At 34.8% G+C, this 14863-nt stretch overlaps 3 protein-coding genes and 1 non-coding gene across 6 annotated transcripts; 3 read left to right on the forward strand and 1 right to left on the reverse strand.

Annotated features, from left to right (window-relative positions):
* Positions 1-216: 216 nt before the first annotated feature.
* LOC103312717 (uncharacterized) lies at positions 217-1771 on the reverse strand. Of its 3 annotated transcripts, none has more exons than XR_010335389.1 (6): positions 1337-1771; positions 1087-1286; positions 725-810; positions 520-670; positions 360-467; positions 217-306 (listed from the first exon to the last, which is right to left on the reverse strand). It is a non-coding gene; the product is annotated as an uncharacterized LOC103312717 (transcript). The 3 variants fall into 3 exon arrangements; XR_010335388.1 differs by having other exon boundaries at positions 352-467; XR_010335387.1 differs by having other exon boundaries at positions 217-467; positions 1337-1769.
* Positions 1772-2222: 451 nt separating this feature from the next.
* On the forward strand, positions 2223-6368 carry LOC100142232 (sensory neuron membrane protein 1). Its single transcript, XM_001816384.4, has 8 exons — positions 2223-2543; positions 4404-4561; positions 4607-4751; positions 4800-5051; positions 5102-5313; positions 5358-5643; positions 5691-5816; positions 5869-6368. The coding sequence occupies exons 1-8, from the start codon at positions 2310-2312 to the stop codon at positions 6124-6126; spliced, it is 1671 nt and encodes a 556-aa protein (XP_001816436.3). The 5' UTR covers positions 2223-2309; the 3' UTR covers positions 6127-6368.
* A 1425-nt stretch (positions 6369-7793) lies between these two features.
* Positions 7794-14271, forward strand: LOC100142034 (uncharacterized). The gene is made up of 12 exons (XM_064358898.1): positions 7794-7985; positions 8040-8197; positions 8376-8523; positions 8573-9081; positions 9131-9542; positions 9587-9856; positions 12212-12340; positions 12523-12680; positions 12725-12872; positions 12917-13171; positions 13218-13709; positions 13757-14271. The coding sequence occupies exons 1-12, from the start codon at positions 7854-7856 to the stop codon at positions 14165-14167; spliced, it is 3222 nt and encodes a 1073-aa protein (XP_064214968.1). The 5' UTR covers positions 7794-7853; the 3' UTR covers positions 14168-14271.
* LOC100141821 (sensory neuron membrane protein 1-like) lies at positions 10082-12053 on the forward strand. The gene is made up of 8 exons (XM_015978849.2): positions 10082-10226; positions 10273-10430; positions 10601-10748; positions 10797-11048; positions 11096-11307; positions 11352-11619; positions 11665-11790; positions 11836-12053. The coding sequence occupies exons 1-8, from the start codon at positions 10119-10121 to the stop codon at positions 12022-12024; spliced, it is 1461 nt and encodes a 486-aa protein (XP_015834335.2). The 5' UTR covers positions 10082-10118; the 3' UTR covers positions 12025-12053.
* Positions 14272-14863: the final 592 nt, after the last annotated feature.

Genomic DNA, 14863 nt, shown 5'->3' on the forward strand with positions numbered 1-14863 from the left:
AATGTATGTGAATTCGTAGAAGCAGTAGACTATAATTAAACTACAAATAGTGCAAACTGGAAACAACGTGTTGAGTCACAAGTATTCGAATAAATATTTCTTATCAAACTCTGACCAAAGACGTAGTTAAAATGAATTAAATATTTTATTTATTAACTGAGCATACACACTTTTATAATTATTATTGTTAAACAATCGGGATAAAAAAACAATATCCAAAGTATTTATATTTTATTGAAATACACAATTCGTGGCAATTGGGTACAAAAGTAATTAAATATTAACATTCTCTCAATGTGTGTCTCCCTAAATACGATTACTTATTAAATATTAATTAGACAGTTATCTTACTTAATTACAGTAGAACGGATTAACACAAATCACAGGATTCTTTATTATTTAAAAGTGTCCAGCTTCGTCCGACTTATACACAACATAGGCAACACTGGACCTGTATGAGAGAAACACTAAAATTAAAGCTGTGAATTCTTTGCTCACATTTTTCTGCTTCTACCGTACACGAAATAATTACCAGCTTGGCTCCTAGAATCAAAAATAACTTGCGTGAGGGCATCGTGAATAAAAGTATTAAAACACACAAAATAAAAATTGTGGCAATGGCCAAATCCACAATTATCCAGAATTTAATACTACGTGAATGCCCAATATTCTGCAAAATACTGTTACACGTAATCTACAAAAAAATACAATTATTGGAACCTACTGATCGAGCGATGAGAATGATGAAAATCGAAACGAAGAAGTGGATGATGTTGACTACACTTATCACAACTAGTATACTGTGCACTGCTGCAAAATACAAAAGTTTCTAATAAGCAAATCCAATTACACAAATTGGTAACAAGTTATACATATTCGGACTTGTCTTTAGTGCTTTAGAAACACACTGAAATTAATTATATTTGCATTCGTGGCTTAATTGATTTAAATTGCTCCACGTCGTAATGTGGATATTGAATTACAAGACATTTGATCAATATTTGCTATTACTAACCAAGATCGCGATGATTATGATGAATGGAAGTCACCTAAAATTAAATAAAAAATAATCTGTGCTAGGCTTACTTTTGGCTCTCTGCTGATCGATTAAGTGTTCAGAAACGATGAAACTGTCAAAATTTACTAGAAATGCTACACACAAGACCAGTGAAATCACGGACACAGCCCCCCGACAAATCCCTAAAAAGATTGTTTTCTGGGTGGAAGTGTAACTATCACAGTCACAACACTTTGGAATGATTGGAATCGTCCCAGATTTTCCAGACCTGTCTTGTAATTTTTATTACATCAAACATCAAACAGGACAATTACTTACATAATAATTAAATTATACAACTTTGCTTCAAACAAAACACATGATTCTTGCCTCGCATCATTCGCCGTAGAGGTGCGTCTGAAATTTTATTTTTAGCCTTCGGAATTATTAAATTGGACTATAAAACGATGTGTGCACTTTTAACCAACTCACAACACTATTTTTATGCCAAGGAAGTCCACTTTTATTTTGGAAATGTAGTTTAGCACGCATTTGAGCAAATTTTCGCGCACATGACATGGGGTGTGTGCTCTGAAAACACAATTATGTCATGCTTCAACACAAACGACGAGATTAAACTGATAGTAAACTGACCCACTAATTTACTTTGTTTTCATAGCTGAAAGCTTAATTAAAAATTAAGTGGAACAAAAGGGCAGTTAAGGTATTGATTGTCTGTAAGGTTATTTTGCAAAATTGTTATTAGGAATAATCATAGTTCCGCTTTTGCATGTGCTAAATTGCTACTTACTCCAGTCAGTACGAAGCCGGTGATTAAGGTAATGGAAAACAGGATACGTCATCTCTTTGTTCGACAAAACTAAAGGGAATCAACCAATCATTAATTCTTTTCAACCGAATTGTAAAATATTAACGGTTGGGATAAATCAATAAAGTGCAGAGCAAAGATTAATTCTGGGAGAAGTATCGCATAGAAATAAACGTCAACACGAGGTGAATAAATAATCGTGAGAAAAAATCGCCCTCAAAGGGTGAAGTGTCGGTGCTTTAATATTAACGAGTTACAAAACTGGCCGAACTTTGAGCAAGTATTTGGTAAATTTATAAGGACATTTAAACGTGTTAATAATGAACAATTCATATTTACTTGGTGCTTTGTAAATGGTTGCTGTCATCCCCTCTCACGACCAATCATTATCCCCGTATTACCCCAACAGTCTTACATTGGCGTAGTGTCATCTTTACTACCTGTCTGTATATAGCAAAGACAGATGGAGAGCGTGCTTAGTGAATGAAACCGATTCGTCGGAAGGACTTCTTATTTTTACTTTTTCCTAAGTTGCGTTTACTTAAGTTCTCTTTTGATTCGTTAAAGTGCATTTATCATTGTTACACGAAGAAGAAAACTAAAAAGGAAATGCGGCTGCCGGTCAAAATCGCGATCGGATGCACGATTGGGCTCGTTGTTATCATTGTTTTCGGATTTATTGCTTTTCCTAAAATGATCAAAGGCAAAGTGAAGAGTGTAAGTTGGTGGAATCACAGCACAAATTGTCCCACTCACAGCATTATTTTCCATCTAAAGGACATTTTTAAGGATCACTCCCTAATAAATTACGAGCCATTTCTTTCGCTACTTCTCATAACACCATTTATTTTTTAAATGCGAAATTGCTCAAAACAAGCTAATACCAGGACTACGTGAAATTTAGTTTAAAGTGAGAAGATCCATCGTCGATACGTGTTTTACAAAAGCTTATTTCCCCCAGGATTTGCCTGAATATTTCAGTTGAAAAATGTATTGCAAGAAGATGAAAGCATTTACGCATTTCATAAACTGATTTTAATAATTAACGGAATAAAATGTACAATTAATAAATCAAAAAAAATATTTTCCAAATCTACAAAATATTATTTAAAAAATAAAGATGTAGTTTTGAATTGATATTTTATGTACAGACTGAACCAAAAATAACGCACAAAATTAATATTTTTTGTTAAAGGTCTCTTTTAAAAATAATCCTTGAACAGGTCAATTTTATTTTTTTAAATGAAAACCCACATTTTTGTTTACTGTTTTAAATAATACACATTTTTATTTCTCAGATAACAAAAAAAATAATGAAATTTAAAATAAAAAAATTATTTAATAAAATAAAAAAAATATTGACAATTAAACACGGATTTTATCTGTTTGTATTTGCTTTATTTTATAGAATGCAATTGTGAAATATAAGTTTTTTTAATGACTAGCATAAAAACACTTAATATGATACCTAAACAAAAAACAATCACATCTTATAAAATAAAACAAGAACAAAAAAAGCTTTTTGTATAAAACTTTCAATAACTTTTTGAATTGTTTTTTTTCTTTTTTGAATTATTTTTTTCTTTAATTGACAATTAAAAAAAATAACAAATGACGTCATTACTTAAAAACGAATGACGTTATAAATGTCAGGATGGTGTCAAACTGTAGCATTTAAAAAATACTTGCCTTATTTTGTGTTATATAAATAATAATAATAATAATAATAATAATAATAATAATAATAATAATAATAATAATAATAATAATAATAATAATAATAATAATAATAATAATATAATTGTGTTATATAAGTTTTTTAAATCATTAGCATAAAAACACTTAATATGAAACCAAAACACAAAAAAATAAACAAAAACAATCACCTCCTAAAATAAAACAAGAAAAAAACGCTCTTTCTATAAAGCTTTCAATAACTTTTTATTTATTTATTTTTTTGTTCTTTTTTTTTGAATAATTTTTTTCCTCTAATAAAAGTATCGACTGGCAATAAAAAAAATGAAAAATGACATCATTACTCAAAAACAAATGATGTTATAAATGTCAGGATGGTGTGAAACTGAAGCATTTAAAAAATAAAATCGACCTGTTCGAGAATTTTTTTGAAAATTGACGACGAATTTTGTGCGTTACTTTTGGTTCAGTCTATATTAAATTTCAGAATTCATTCAATATTTACATCTGATTTGTATGAAATATTTAACTGAACTTTAAAATTAAATAAGCTTATTTTATTGAATATTTCATAAAAATTGATTTCTTTTATTCAGTTTTGATATATTATGCATTTACACGTCACAAACTAACACATAATATTAGTAAAATTTTTGAATTTGTTAATTACAAATTAATGAAGAAGTTAAATATTACTTTAAGTGAGGAAAGCTAATTCTAAAATTACCAACTGATTATTTATTTACCAGAAATGCGAGAAGCGGTTCTCAATTGATTTGTATGCAAATTATTACAAAACCACAACATCGAACATCCTTGAGCACATTGTTATTATATTACACAAAGATGATGCATCAAGTTTTAACAATGACATAATTGCAGATGATAAATTTGAACAAGGGGAGCGAAATCCGCCAAATGTTCGTCAAAGTCCCGTTCGCTCTAGACTTTAAAATTTATATGTTTAACGTAACAAATCCGATGGATGTCCAGAAGGGTGCTTTGCCTGTCCTAAAGGAAGTGGGACCGTTCTGTTTCGAGTAAAAACAAATCCCTGTTCTCCACCCCCTAATTATTTTCCTTAGAGAATGGAAGGAGAAGGTTGACCTTGACGATAACGACGACGAGGATGTCATGTTTTACAATCCCAAGGACACGTTTTACAAAACTAACGGGCCTGGATGCCTCGACGGAAGCCAGATGATTACAATGGCACATCCTTTAATACTCGTATTGTGGCCAATTTTGCAAGAACAATTTTTATGGAATTAATTCCAGGGGATGGTGAACACAGTGGTGCGGACTAAACCAGGCGCCATTTCCTTGATTAGCAAAGCCATTAATTCCATTTACGGCAATCCTGATTCTATTTTTATGACGGCTTCGGCAATGGACATCCTGTTTGATGGTGTTGTAATTAAATGCGGGGTCAAAGATTTCGCCGGAAAGGCCGTTTGTTCGCAGCTGAAAGAAGCACCAGACTTGAGGCATGTCGACGAAAATGATTTGGCGTTTTCATTTATAGGGCCTGTAATTACGTCGACGTTGATTACAATTTTGTAATAACGTTTAATTTGCAGAAAAATGCAACTCCCGGGAAGAGATTTAAAGTTCTGAGGGGCGTCAAGGAATCGCACGATGTGGGACGGATTCTCGAGTATGACAATAAGAAAGAAATGGAAGTGTGGCCTACGAAAGAATGTAACCAATATAAAGGAACAGACGGGACGGTATTTCCCCCTTATCTCACAAAGGAGGAAGGTCTTGCCTCCTATGCGCCCGACTTGTGCCGGTACCAACATACTTTAATAATTTTTGCTAATAAAAAAAATTAAGTTCGTTAGTTGCCGTCTACAGTGGGGACACAAAATACGACGGTATTCCTGTACGAATATACACGGCGACTTTAGGCGACATGTCCAAAAATGCAGACGAGAAGTGTTACTGCCCCACACCTGACACTTGTCTGAAGAAGGGCATGATGGACCTGTTCAAGTGTGCAGGAGTTCCTGTCTATGTCTCACTGCCACATTTCTACGAATCGGACGAAAGCTACGTCAAAGGAGTCGTCGGCCTTAACCCTAACAAGAAAGACCACGGAATTCAGATTTTGTTCGAATCGGTACTTTTTTCCCAAATTATGAAATTTTGTGCGATTTTAATTTCCAGACAACTGGGGGTCCTGTCAAAGCCGCGAAACGCCTCCAGTTCAACATGCCCCTGGAGCCGAATCCAAAATTGCCAATTTTTGCAAACTTGCCCAACACAGTTTTGCCACTGTTCTGGGTGGAGGAAGTACAACTAATTGTTTATCGTCAAAGTCGGGTTACACAGTTGTGGTTTTCAGGGCGTGGCGCTGAATAATACGTTTACGAAACCGTTGAAAGACCTTTTCAAGATAATGAAGATTGTGAAGATCGCGAAATGGTTGATTATGCTGGGATGTTTGGGGGGGTTGGGAGCTGCCGGTTATCTCTACTTTTCCAAAAAAGGGGAAGCGAATATTACGCCGGTACATAAGGTTAAACCGGCCGAAAATGGGGTTAGCACTCTCGGGGGTGAAGTCAACCATGCCATGTCTGATAACGAGATAGAGAAATACTGATGATTTGTTTAGGCAGGTTCTGTTCTAGTCTTGTTGGAAGATTGCTAGTTTATTTTTATATATTTTTGTATTAAAGCGGTGTGTTTAGTTAACGATTAGTTAATTATTTGTGCACGATTTTTTAACTGTTTTAGTCTGTGATTTAGTGATTATGTATGAGATATGGTTAGTTTATTTAACTTTAGAAAAATGTTATATTGACAGGGTATGCTAGTCAGAAAAATAAATTATATTATTTGTAATTCTGCTTTTATTTCAAATACACTTTATCTCGAGATTGATTGTTTATTATTCCTTATCAAAACTTTCCTTATCAACTTATCACCCACGAAAACCTCAGTTTTAGAATTTTCATATTACCTATTTTGAAATTTTTTTGTGTTTTCTGTGAAAATATAAATTGAGGAGCTGTTGCTCGCATTTAAATTAAAGCTTTTAGGGATTTTGAGAAGAAAATAAACATATAATAATTGAATATCATCTGCAAAGGCATGGATGTTTACATAATTTACGAATTCTAATATTTTTGCGCTGTAAATTAAAAAAGAAAGCGGTACCAAAATTGAGCCTTGTGGAACACCGGATATAAAAATAGCCTGTGCTTCATTGTGCCTATAGTAAAAATTTTTAATGATTTAAGTGTTAAATATGTAATAAATTACTAATATTTTTTTTTACTTTTTTACAATAACCCCAAATTATTAAACAAACTTACCCAAGAAAAGTACTTACACAAATTTTAAATATTTACAAAATGTATGGATGGAGATTACAAATTATGTAACTGCATTCACTCAAGTATATTTTGTGTTGCTTCTACAGGATTTACTCTCGAACGTTAAAAAATTAATTCATATTTTTTTCCAAGTAATTTTTTATATTTTTTTCATAATAGCTTTTTGCCAGTTTTTTTTTAAGAAATATCAGTTTTCTATTTAATATTGCAAGATCTGTCGTTTTGAAAAGCCTAAGAAATGGTCCTTTAAAGCACTAAAATATTGTAAATATTTTAGTAACAATTTTTTTGACAACAGCATATACACATTGTTGTGTTCTCCACAACAGTCATTCATGAAGTTTGCTAAAAAAAATGAAAATTATTAAATTGTATAGAGTTTATTCGAATTTAAAATAATTGATTTTTCTTTTAGCTCAACTACTTTAAGCACTTAATTTGAAATTAAAACGTCTTTCCTTTATCTCACATCGTTTTTTTTTAAATTTAGTTTAAAATTTATATGTAATAAAATAGCACTGGACTGACAACAATAAAATACAAAATACAACAAAAATTAAATCCAACACAAAATACGTTAATTTTTGGGAGACTTATCGTGCCACGTAACTCAATATGTTTGTTAAAGAAAAAAATAGAATTAATTCAGAACGATTTACCTGAATTATTTCCGACAAATCGTTTGGAGATAGAAGTGGCCTAAATACGTGTAAAGATCCTCACTGATTGCCACTCATTTCATAAAATAAAAATCAATCCTTAATTTCCATTTCTTCAACCTTCACCTGATTAAACACGAAGACGATTATTTTTAAATAATAAATAAACTTAGCTGGTAGTAGTTGACAATGTTCCTAATGTCCTTTTCTCTGTATAATTAATTAGATCATCATTTGCCTCTATGAAACAGTCCCCACTATTTCACAAAATCGTACAAAGATCCAGACTTTAGTAAGCTTGCAACTTAGTATTGTGAAGTTATTTTAAAACAATGACCACTTGCTTTAACACAAAATTAAAATCGTTTCATGTAATTTTGATTGTCTCCACAATAACTCTCGTTAATACCTTATTACTCGGCTTCATATTTTACATGCCATGTCTAAGGTCTATGGTCAAATGGGTATGTAATAAGAAACTTCGTAATTGCTTCACTAAAAATAATACAAAATTATAGCAAAGACAGCTAAAACCGGGAAACGAAGTGCGCGATTTCTACATCAAACTACCAATTCCTTTAGATTTCCGAGTCTATTTTTTTAACATTTCTAATCCGGAGGAAGTAAAACAAGGCGAAAAACCCATTCTGAAACAGATTGGTCCGTACTGTTACGAGTAAGTGACCTTTGCCCCGTGTAATTTAAATTCCAATTATTGTCGAAATGAGGATATAATTTAATTTTTTGCCTATAATTACGCCCAATTACATTTATGAATGATCTCTGTCACCATTCATAATCACAGTATTGCGTAAACAATGAAACTAGAAATTAACATCCATTTTTGTGAATAGTGCCTATAAGGAAAAAATCAACGTCGAAGACGACAAAGACAATGACACTCTCACTTACAACCCTTACGACACTTATTTTTTTAACCAAATGAGGACGGGTGATTTATCACAAGATGATTACGTTACAATTCTTCACCCCCTCACTGTGGTAAGTAATTTTTTCTTTAATAAAGCACTTCGAATCGAATATTTTCAAGGGGATTGTAAACGCAGTCGCCACCCAAAAACCTCAATACCTCTCAGCGGTAAATAAGGCCCTCCCTGTCATTTTCAAAGAAAACAGCTCGATTTACCTCACTGCAAAAGTGCGCGAGATACTTTTCGACGGCATTTTGATAAATTGCAACGTTAAAGACTTTTCGGCAAATGCTGTGTGTTCACAATTCAAGGGCCAACCGGCCATGGTGGAAGTCGAAAAAAATATTTACAGTTTTTCCCTACTAGGCTCGGTAATTTTTTTGGGGGATGGCCAAATGGTAGTAATTTTTTTCCAGCGAAATGGTTCCATCCCCACACGTATCACCATACACAGAGGGGTTAAAAACGCAGCTGATATCGGCCGTGTGGTCACAATTGATAATAAAACAGACCTGGATGTGTGGCCTGAACCAGAATGTAACGCCTTTCGGGGAACTGACGGTTGGGTTTTTCCCTCGTTTTTGGAGAAGGAAGACGGGATCTGGACCGTGGCGTCGGATTTGTGCAGGTGATGGTTAGGAAAATTTAGGGAAAATATTTATTAATCCACAATTTAGAAGTTTCAAAGCTCAGTACGTGGAAGATTTGAAGTTTCACGGTGTCGTTGTCCGAAAATACTTTGCCGATCTTGGTGACATGTCATCAAACCCTGCCGAGAAATGTTTCTGTCCAGCACCCGAAAAGTGCCTACCTAAGGGCGTAATGGACTTGACCAAGTGCATGAAAGTGCCTTTATACTGCACTTTGCCCCATTTTCTGAGAGCCGATGAAAAATTATTGCAACAAGTCGAGGGTCTCAGTCCTGAGCTTGAAAGACACATTATAAAAATCTACTTTGAGCCTTTAACCGGAACTCCAATGTTGGGTCAAAGACGAATTCAGTTCAATTTGCAACTAATGCCAATTCCCAAAGTTGCGATGATGAAAACGGTACCTGAAGCCCTCCATCCGATTTTATGGATCGAAGAAGTGAGTTATTTTCACTTGATTTAAATTCGTTAATACGATTTTAGGGAGTCGAACTTGAAGGGTTTCTTTTGAAAAAAGTGACCTCAGTGTTCACATTGCTTAAACTAATGACTTTTGTTCGGTACATAATGTTGGGACTTTCCATCCAAGGAATATTATATGGAGGCTACAAGCTGTATCAAGAGTCCAAAAGTAAGAAAGTTAGTCCGGTGCAAAATGGGACGACGGAATCCAAAAACCACAATCAAGGAAAAACTGGTGGCATTGAACTACCATCGATGAACAAGAGGAATAAAGAAAATACCAAAAATGCTTAATATTGTAGTTTGGCACAATTATTGTATTTTTGAGAATACTTGTAATAAACGATTTTTGCAAACTGCTTTTCTATACTCTCACAAAACTTAATTATAATTAGAATGAAGGTCGATATAATAACAGTCGTTACGCGAAAATACAGAAATATGGAATTAACCTTTTATTTATATAAATCTCCTTCTACATCTTTCCCCCTCTCAAATCGCGGAGATGACTCTTTATTTCTGTCAATTCTGCAAGAATTATTGTTAGTGCAATATGCTTTCTTACAAGAAGATAACTATTATATCAGCATGTTGCTTTGTTGTGACGATCATTTTTGGGTTCGTTGCTTACGAACCAATTTTCGAATATGCAATTAGAGACGTAAGTTCCACACATTTATAATTTTTTTTATTAAAAAAATATTCAGCAAATTTCTCTGCATCGGAGGAACTTTGTGAGACAGTTTTACCTAAAATACCCAATACCTTTGGACTTCCGTGTCAATTTTTTCAACGTTTCAAACCCTGACGAAGTAGAAAACGGTGGAGTCCCTGTTTTGAGTGAAGTCGGACCTTACTGCTATGAGTAAGTTCGGTCAATATTTAACTTATGTAAGTCCGCATTTTGCGCATTTCGAGTAATTTGAAGAATAAAATACTAATAAATTTCAATCAAGGACGTTAAAGACGTCTGAGATTATGTCAATAAAAACCCCAGTATTAGAAAAGTTTTACGAAAGTTTGAAAAAATTCTAGTCTTTACAAGGAGAGAATAGACGTGGAGGACAACGAGGCCGAGGACAGCCTCACCTACACCCCTTACGACATTTACTTATTTAATCAGGAGAGATCGGGAAACTTAAGTCAGGACGATTACGTTACAATTATTCACCCCCTTGTCGTGGTAAGAGGCTTTAGAGCCCTCTAAAGCTGTAAACAAACCGTTTTTTAGAGCCTTGTCAATTACGTATCAGTGAAGACGCCTCACTATTTACAGTTTCTAAACGACGCACTTGGATTTCTGTTCCCTGAAAAATCCATCTTTCTTACCGCCAAAGTCAGAGATATTCTATTTGACGGAATGTTAATAAACTGCACGTCTCGGGATTTCACAGCGATGGCAGTTTGTACACAAATACGAACAAAAATTCCCGGAATACAGTTTGAAAGTAAAGATTATTTGAAATATGCGCTCCTTGGACAAGTAAGATTTGCTATCATTTTGCCAAGTTTAAATTAACTGAATTGTAGCAAAATGGGACCTTACCTACACGTATAACGGTTTTGAGAGGCATAAAAGAGTCAGAGAATTTGGGCAAATTGGTGGCTGTTGATAACGTGACAAAAAGTGATTTCTGGTCCAATGAGGAATGTAATGAGTATAAGGGCACCGATGGTTGGATCTTCCCCCCGTTTTCTGGGAGGTTGAAGACGATCTGGATGCACGCAACAACACTGTGCCAGTAAGAATTATTTAGAAAAAATTCGCAACGTAATATTTTTTTAGAAATATCCATGCCGATTTCGTTGGTCCTGCTACAAGTAACGGTTTTGCAGTAAATAAATACTACTCTGACTTTCAAAATATTTGTACGAATTGCTCGCTTCAAGAGCCTTGCCTTCCGGAAGGATTAATCGACGTCACGAAATGTCTAACAGCTCCTATTTACATCAGTTTACCCCACTTTTTGCGAAGCGATGAAAGTCTGATTCGCGGGGTCAAAGGCTTGAATCCTGATACTGAAAGTCACATCACGAGAATTCTCCTCGAGGGGGTAAGATATTTTTAAGTGGAGATAATTAAACAATTAATGGTTTAGACACTGTCGCTTCCGATGGAGGCCCAGATTCGTCTCCAGTTCAATTTTCCTGTCCAACCAGTCAAGAAAATAACTATTATGCAAAACGTGTCTGAAGTAATTCATCCGGTTTTATGGGTTGAAATGGTGAGTCAAAAATAAATAATTAAATTTTATTATATTTTATTTTAGGGAGTGGTTCTGAACGGATGGTTTCTCCGAATGATTAAAACTTTCTTTTACTTCCTCACAGCTTTAGAAGTTATGAAATACATCTCGCTGGTCGCAAGTCTCCTTGGAACGGCATACGGAGGCTACCACTTGTACAAAAACAAGAAACTTTACTCGTTCAAGGAAAATATTGTACTTAGCTCAAAATAATTTATTTCATTAAATCAAATGATGGTACAGACGGCGTATTGATTGACTTAACCTTCACCCACCTCACTGTCATTGTCATAAACTCTTTTATTAGCAGAACCAATTTTTAAATAATTGATTTAACTAAGCATCGTTATTTTCCCAACTATCGTTAGCAATGGGATTCGGAAAATGAATAGTTTTCTGACTTGATCCGCTCACTGTGGCCATGCACAAGTCGAAGAAAATACTAGCCGGTTCGGTAGCTGCGACCCTTTTCGTTGTGGTTTTCGGTTTTATTACCTTCTCAGGTTTCGTCAAGTTTGCGGTTCGAGACGTACGTATGATTTACTAGAAAAATGACTTCCGTTAATTAGCGTTAAAAATTATAATTCGACAAAGTTCCAGTAACTCACAAAATACGTAAACAAATCAATTTGTCAAAAAAATGCAACGTAATTTCCCCTTATCGAGTTTTAATTACAACACTCGAATTAATTAATTGGAATTAAATTTCAGCAAACTGCGCTTAGGCGGAGAAATATAATGAAGAAGGTGTACTTGAAAATCCCCATGCCGTTGGATTTTCGCGTCTATTTTTTCAACATCACGAATCCGTCTGAAGTGCAAAACGGCGAACTGCCGGTGGTTAAAGAAGTCGGACCGTACTGTTACGAGTAATAATTTTCTCGCCCTGATCGCAAAATAACCCAATTTTTAGTGCCTTTAAGGAAAAAATCGACGTTTTGGAGAACGAGGGCGAGGACAGTCTCACTTACACCCCCTACGAAACTTATTTTTTCAATCAGGACAAATCCGGGCGCTTGACTGCCGACGATTACGTGACGGTTCTCCATCCCCTGATTGTGGTGAGTAAACAACTCGATTAGCGCTCCAACTTAACTCTGTTCAGGGTATTGTTAATACCGTTTCAAGAGATTCACCGCCTTTGTTACCCATCGTGGACCGAGCCATTAAATCAATATTCAAAGACCCGCAAAATATCTACATCACAACGAAAGTTCGGGACTTTTTGTTTGACGGAATGACGATTAACTGCAAAGTTCAGGACTTTTCGGCAACGGCTGTTTGCACGCAACTTAAAGCCCAGATTCCGGGATTGATTGAAATTGAGAAAAATGTTTACAAGTTTTCGATTCTAGGACCGGTACTTTCCCACTTGTTTCAAACCGTGCCTAATAACACGCTTGTAGCGAAATGGCACGTTACCGAACCGGTATAAAGTCTTCAGAGGGATGAAAAAGTGGCACGAATTGGGTCGTTTAGTTGAGGTGAATCACGAAAAGGAGTCAACAGTGTGGTCCACGAAAAAATGTAACAGATTTAGGGGAACTGACGGTTGGATTTTCCCCCCGTTTATCGACAAGGAAGTGGGTTTTTGGACGTATTCTTCCGATTTGTGCCGCAATATGCACCTCGTCTTCGTCGAAGAGACGAGTTTTCACGGAGTTCCCGCTGAGAAATATTACGCCGATTTGGGCGACATGTCTTCAAACCCTGACGAGAAGTGTTACTGTCCGAAGACTTGTCTCCCGAAAGGCATGATGGACTTGACCCGCTGTATGGGGGTGCCCATCTACGCCACCCTGCCGCACTTCCTCCGAGTGGACAAAGAAGTGAGGAGAACTGTCAGAGGCTTGAAGCCAATCACCGACGAACACATCGTGCGAGTGATAATCCAACCTGTAGGTAATAATTTGCTAATCCTCTTCCACTTAGGTGCCGGTTTCAGTTGTTGGGAACTCCACTAGAAGCACAAAAGAGAATGCAATTCAATTTGCCGATCCAACCTGTCAAGAAAATTAGTTTAATGAAAACGTTGCCTCAGGCCCTACATCCCATTTTCTGGATCGAGGAAGCGATCGTTTTGGAAGGACCGCTGTTTAAAATGATTAAATTCGTTTTCGTTGCTTTGAAAGTGTTTGATGTTGTTAAGTATTGCTTGTTGGCGGTTTGTCTCGCGTTTGTGGCTTTTGGGAGCTACTTGTGCTACAAGGAGAGGAAGCAGAAGAAACAGGCGGTGACGCCCGTGACCAAAACTGCCAGTACTGAGCATTTACTTAAGTCTGAACGATATGCTTCTGAAGAAAATAAAAAAATTGAAGACTATATTAAAAATGACGAAAAAATTGGAAAATTTTAACGAAATTTCAACACACTTAGTAGAATCACTGAAGCTTCATCAAAGAGCACAAAATTACTCAACAACTGCCTATTATACATAAATAAATTTTTTGGTTACATCGATTTAGACCTTCTTTTCTCCTCTTTTGTCCATGTCTTTCCATACGATTGAAAAAATAAAATCCAAAAAATTTTTCTCAAGACAATAATGATAATAATAAGTAAATTTCTTCGAATTGTTATTAGTCTTATTACACAAAAGTGTTTTTTTTTCTATTTTACAAACATACTTGCGCTTGTAGGAGCAAGCTTAAATTATTAAAATCACCAAAAAAAATCATCATTATAAGTGGGAATAATGCAATTTCACAAAATTGATCAGATTTTTATACAATCTAGGTCGTTTTTATAAAACTGACTGCAAGAGGTTTTCCAAAACTGCTATGAAAATCATAATCTGAGTTCCAAATAACTCATCTATTTCAACAGTTTCAACTAGTTTTTGAGCAGAAAGCAATTAAATTCATCAAACCTTTGGCAGATTTACTCATTTTTGAGCAAAAAATGCAAAAGACTTATCAGAAACAACAAAATTGTTATATTTCGGTCCAATAACGCAGTATAGTTTTTACGGCAGAAACCGGTTAACTTTATATTTTATATTATATTTATATTTATATTTATATTTATATTTATATTTATATTTATATTTATA

The sequence above is a fragment of the Tribolium castaneum genome, chromosome 9 (genome assembly GCF_031307605.1).
Source record: "Tribolium castaneum strain GA2 chromosome 9, icTriCast1.1, whole genome shotgun sequence".
NCBI classification, from domain to species: Eukaryota; Metazoa; Arthropoda; class Insecta; order Coleoptera; family Tenebrionidae; genus Tribolium; species Tribolium castaneum.